This window comes from Octopus bimaculoides, chromosome 5 (genome assembly GCF_001194135.2).
Source record: "Octopus bimaculoides isolate UCB-OBI-ISO-001 chromosome 5, ASM119413v2, whole genome shotgun sequence".
Lineage (NCBI taxonomy): Eukaryota > Metazoa > Mollusca > Cephalopoda > Octopoda > Octopodidae > Octopus > Octopus bimaculoides.
In genome coordinates, this window is record NC_068985.1 from 107385435 (window position 1) to 107391505 (window position 6071).

Here is a 6071-nt window from a genome sequence, read left to right on the forward strand (position 1 = left end):
ACACGCATGCACACACACACATATATATATATATATATATATATATACACGCACACACACACATTTGAGAGCCCCGTACCATGCACGAAATTTGACTCATTTTTATAACTTCAGCCCATTAAATTTTTTTTAAATGTACATATGTATTTCTCTCTCTTCCCGTCCCTATATATATATATATGTATATGTGAAACTACTTTACAAGACAAGGAAGAGTCAGTGAAAGAGCGCCAACGTGGTCGCTCAATTGTCTAGAAATAGCAGCTAAATCTTCCGCGAATCACACCATACTGCCTTGGAAAAGGTGAAAAATAAAGTATGAAAGTACTGGTTAATGCTAACAGATACACTGGATAAAAAATCTGATTGGAAATCCTTTTATGACAATAAGCCTACTCGATCAGGACTGACCTAGAACCTAATTTCACTCACATTGGAGGGAAAGCATGGGTATCACAACATTCCATGCCTTTCACCTAAAATACAAGATCTTTGTGACGTATGAAAAAGAAGACTAATATTAGATTTCTAAATTCAAATCCTGCCAAAAGTTGTTCGTCCTTCAGATCTTTAAAGGTACCCAGGTTAAGAATAAATGTCAGTTATATATTGCATTTTCCTTATCAACTTAGCCGCTTCCCTTTATACTGTAGTTAGAAATTATTGCTGGAACGCCCAACAAAAAAATGCCTTACGATATTCTAGTTACATGCTTTTGCACTGCTAGTTCGTATCTCGCTAAGGTCGACTTTGCTTTCCTTCTTTATTGTGTCCATAGGGCCCAATCAAACCGATTATGGGTCCAGATGGACTATATGTAATCTGAACCTTTCCCCCCTTATTATTTTTTTTTTTTGCGGAATCCCACGTTTTAGGCTATGGAGATTCCGATTCTGAAATTTTTTTTTCAAAAATCTCAATTTCAAAATTTCGACCCCACCCCCACCCCCATTTTTATATAGATCCACAGGGTAAACCTAACCCTAACACTAGTTTTGTGAGATTTGGCTGTTATTTCTAGCATGTAAATAGCCTGCTTGGTGGCGGGAGGGAATTGAAACAATTTTTTTTCAGAATCGGAATCTCCATAGCCTAAAACGTGGGATTCCGTAAATAAAATTAATAAATAAGGGGGAGAAAGGTTCAGATTACATATAGCCCGTCTCCGCCCGATTATGTCCTACTCACTGCACATGTGGTTTTGTGCTTCTTTCGAGATCACTATTATTAGCAATGTAGTGCTACTGAAAACTGGGTGTTTTGCCATATTTCTTGACGATAACATCTGTTAAATCTTACACGGCTTTAACTGCTTGGTAGGCATTTGGGCTGATGCAACAGTCTGAGATGTCAACTACCTCCACCACCATCTGGGAGAGGAAGGCTCGATCAACCAGAATGGTAAAATTAAGAAAACTATGCGCATGTTAATAGGGGTGGGTGGGGGTAACAGAGATAAAGGGGTGGAACAATGAAAATACACTCAGTTAATGAAGGGCACTAACTAAGAGAGATGCACTATTAGGGAGGAACAGAGGAATTCAGTTAACCAACAATGTAGACTTCAGTTAAATGACAACTTGAGATGCATCGCCAATATTCTTAGACTATTAAGTGTGCGTGTTTATACACACACGTAGATTTTTTTTTTCATCAAAGGCAACGGACGCACAGTCTTATTATCTAAAATTTTTGTTCTTTAGTACTTTCATTAGCGAAGAAAACAAGAAATTATTAGAAAATGATCATCTTCCATCGCGAAAGTAGAGGGCAGTAGACAGCCGGTTAAGACACTATAACGTGGTGGTTTCCAAATTAGCAAAAACCTTCCCCAAAAACAATATTAAAGAAAGAATTTTCCCTCGTATTATTCTTCCTTCGTCAGTGTTGGACAAGTTTTAAAATTATCTTAATTTTACTTCACATGGCAATTTGTCCGCCGCCGCCTCAACCCTCACAGGCCACCCACCTATGAAACAAACAACTGTTAAAGCCATCCAGTGATGACGTTTCCATTAATTCCAACAGGATCTTCGCAAATAATTTTGCGTCTAAATAAGACCCGCTTTTGATGGATTTTAACAAGTATTTAAGTTAAAAGATGTTAATATTGGATAACTATTTTCAATAAATAATTAAATAACACTCAATTTTCACCCAGAAAACCTTTTTTATCTTTTTCTCATTGAAATACCTTCTCTATTACGATGAACCCAGTATACAGTACTTCAAGCATTTCTAGTAACCTGCCGGTAATCTAAAATTTATTTCATTCTATAGTTAGTCCGAAACTTGGTTTCATATACTCCTTTCATCAATACACCTGTCTATTTATATAGCAGAGGATAAAATACAAGGTTTTATTTTTGTACCTGTTTCTAAGAAAGGGGGGGGGGGTAGCAGTATTAACGAAAAGCGCCAATATGTCCTCTTTTAAAATCGAAAGGCATAAATCAAGGAAATTTGGACCGCTTGTCCCATTAAATCGAGCGACAGCGTAGGTGGTGGAAGACTTAATCCAGTTGTGATCAGATAACGAAATCAGAATGTCCTTATACGTTCGTGTTGGCTGCTCTTTTATAACATGCCCCGAAAAAACATTATTATAAAGACAGAAGCATGAAACAAGAGAGAGGTATACCAATAAGTTAACTGCGACAGTAATCAGAAGAGAGTCCATCACTACATGTTGGGAGATTGTTTATAACAGTCATGGGCAAAATGCGGCCCGCGGGACTTTCTGAATAGCACGACTAACAAAAAAATTACTTTGAATTATTTTAGTGTGGATCGCTTGATGATGAGCCATGTCTCATGCAGCCCACTTCTCGAAAAAGGTTGCCCATGCCTTGACCAGGTGGGGTCTAAGCACGAGGTGCCTTTAATATAGACCACGCGTGTCAACGAGTTTGTCAATCGCCCAGCTTGGTCAGCGCGCACGTCGAAACTCTCTCTTCAATAAACTCCCTATCGCTTCTCAAATAGAGACACATGGTTTAAATTATCGGAAATCGTGGCCCCATACAGTAAAAGGGACTGACCAATAAAGAACAGAATACTTATACGTTTTATTTTATTTTTTTAACTGTAAGGGTGATTTCAGAAATAAAGAATACGTAAGGTTGCATAAAGAACTCCGCCAGAAATTGTAGCCGATTTGACATAGATATAATTTCTTTTATTAGATGATAATAATTTACCTTTATACCTTGAGTCTACCTAAACAAAGCTGAGTGGGGTCACCCAAACATTACGTTGGTTTTCAGTTATGGATCACCTTCTACGGCATTAGATAATCACGTCTTACATAAGTCGGGGGTGGGCATACGTACATCCGTTACACGAAACAGCAATTGTTTGGCCCCAGGCCGCCCTTATCGAGTAGACTCTATGATCATACCGTTACAGAGAGACCAACTTTTTTTTTTGTTAGTATATCAGGGGATAAATTTGAGAATGGATCGATAGGGTGCGATTTAAGGAAGATTTAGTTAATATTTCTAGCAAGCCGAATGAATGCACACAGGCTCCCGCGTTGGCTCGTACATAAAATGTATTAAGCACACAGTAAATAGATTAACATACACCAAATATATTACCACCTGATAAATGGCTAAGAACCATGTATTAAATTATAATTTTATTTGTTTATTTACAGTAAGAAATGTAGCCGAGATAATGTGTATCTAATGACTAATTACTACCTCTTAGCGACTAATATGGCATGGGATTTAAAATATATCAATGGTAACTTATCAAAAAAAATAAGAAGAAATAGTGAAGACAAACGGTATCGGTAGAAGTAACGGAATAGAATATGAAAAGAAATTCAGGCGAGAGAGAGAGGTGAGTGTGTGGATCATGTGAAATCCCGCCACATTTGTAATAATCAAAGCCGGCCATGCGACGGCAACTGGTGTCAATAGCCGACATAGGCGGACACAAAGACAGGGAACGATTTTACACGTCAAGAATTACTCAAACTGGTCACCCATTTTTGGGCCACAAAATGCTCACGCCTGCAAAAATTGCGAAAGAAAACTTACTTTTTCTTTTTCCCTTGGGCATTATTCTCCTATATGTTGTGTCCTTCTATAGCTAAAAGATCTTACTAATTGGTCAGACGTGCGTATATGGAAGTCAGATTCATATAAGTAATAGAATTTGTTGATTTTGTTGGTGAGGAACATACACATGGTTCGTACAATGTATTAGCTGTAGCTATACAGTACTGACAAGGTCAAGCGAGCAGCATCATGGGTAATTTCACTGCGGCTACATTAATTTAACTAACATTATATGCTCTTATATTTTATAAACAGACTCCAAAAAAGAAAATTTATAAAGAATTTGCTGCGAAATACAGATGAAATAGTAGCGATAATTTCTTAAAAGAAAAAGAAGAACGTTACGGAAACTTTTCCGGTTGTTTCCGTAGTTTACACGTGAGACTGAGAAAAAGTTGAAGTGAAAGTTTCCAGCTAAGTGAAAGTTATTCGACTTGACGCGATCTATTAAAAATTCTGACGAAATAGTTTAGTTGCAGTACAATGTATCATCGTCCGGGAGATCGTTTTAACTTCGTCCATCCTAGTAGCGCTGAGAACAACAACAATAATAATACCAACCAGGTCCGAAGATATCCCACAAACAATAAAAACATCAATTATTGGCGTCCACCTTCTACCAACAGTAGAATTAACAGTCCATATATACATTCATGGAATGGAAAAAATATAGGATTTGGATACCCTTCATTTTCACATTCGATGCATTATGGTTTTCAAACTTCGAATAACCAAAAACTAATTAATATATTGCCGCCTAGTGTTCCAGTACATCATACATCCCTCAATAACTCTGGTTATTTTAGAGTTCCGTTGCGCAAACCGTTCAACAACTACCAAAAAACCAAACCCGGTGTTAAAATTTCTGCTAAAAATAAAGCGAAACTTTTAAAGAGATCGAAGATGCAGCGCCTGAAAGCAGCCAAAAAACGCACGACAAACGCACAATCTTCCAAACAACAAAATAAATTTAAACATAATCCTCCAAGGAAAAGGGCTGCTAGAAAAGCAAGATGGAAAAAAATCGATTTGAAATCTAAAACTCGAAATGCATCCCATGAATCCACTCCTCAGGAAAAGCCGAACTTAACCAACCCTACGTCAAGTACAGCATTGGTAAGTGCTTGGTTAACGAACAACTTTGAAACACCTTTTTCATCCAGACTGAGTAATCGTTCTTTCAGTTTAGAGACTATAGATAATTCTACAGATGCAGTGGTACCTTTGTATGCAGCCGGTTGCCCCTCAGACTTAAGGAATGTCGAACACGGTGCGACGAGTTTTACTCTTCCTGATAATATATCAATGTGGTCAGGAATGGAATCTTGTAGCTTAGTCGAAAGCCAGGAATTGCAACATTCCAAGCCAGCAAACTTCGGTAAACTTCTGACCACAGAAAGTCTTTTACAACTAGAGAAAGAAGAGTTAGTTGCTTTAGTACTCAGTCTTCAGAAACAAGTTCTCTCCGACAACAACCGAACTTGCAGAGTTGCAAATACTTCCGCCGTCCACTCCAGTTTGCCAGACAATGAAAGGTCCGATGTACATCCCAGTAACCCTATGGAATCTAATCCTAGTTCCTATCCGAATCAGAGCTGTAGCAGAATGTCCGTGAAAGCCGACCCAGAGTTACTAAATTCAAATTGTGCTGACATTTCATCACCAGGCGACATGATGCCAACGATGACCGAAACAACGACAGATGTGTCTGGAATTAAACAGGAAACAAAACCTCTCTGTTGAAAACAAAACCTGTGGAATTAATGTAAATCTGACAGCTTTTATACCTCATTAATTCTTTAAATATTTGAACGTTTTTCTTTTATTTTTGTAATTATAATTAATCATTTCAAGTTTTTTATCTTTGTTTTAAAACATGTATTTTTGTAGTCTACCAGTCAGCAACAAGTACTTGCCCTCTCTTGGGTTGATTTATCATATATTCAATTTTTGTTTTACTTACACACACACACTAATATATATATATATATATATATATATATA

The 6071-nt window shown here is 37.3% G+C and overlaps 2 protein-coding genes across 4 annotated transcripts in view; one reads left to right on the forward strand and one right to left on the reverse strand.

Annotated features, from left to right (window-relative positions):
• The window catches only part of LOC106871064 (interferon-related developmental regulator 1), a 41239-nt gene extending 36984 nt beyond the window's left edge, over positions 1-4255 (reverse strand). For 2 of the 3 annotated variants that reach the window (XM_052967929.1, XM_014917333.2), the window contains exon 1: positions 4047-4255. In XM_052967929.1, the coding sequence (XP_052823889.1) occupies positions 4047-4068 (22 nt within the window). In that variant the 5' untranslated portion in view covers positions 4069-4255. Of the gene's footprint in view, positions 1-1299; positions 1340-4046 lie in introns of those variants that run through there. The other variant, XM_052967928.1, reaches the window with a different exon arrangement.
• Positions 4256-4321: 66 nt separating this feature from the next.
• Positions 4322-6071, forward strand: part of LOC106871058 (nuclear transcription factor Y subunit alpha) — a 4508-nt gene continuing 2758 nt past the window's right edge. Inside the window, exon 1 of the mRNA XM_014917324.2 lies at positions 4322-5832. Coding sequence (XP_014772810.1) covers positions 4551-5810 — 1260 coding nt within the window. The 5' untranslated portion in view covers positions 4322-4550 and the 3' untranslated portion in view covers positions 5811-5832. The remainder of the gene's footprint in view (positions 5833-6071) is intronic.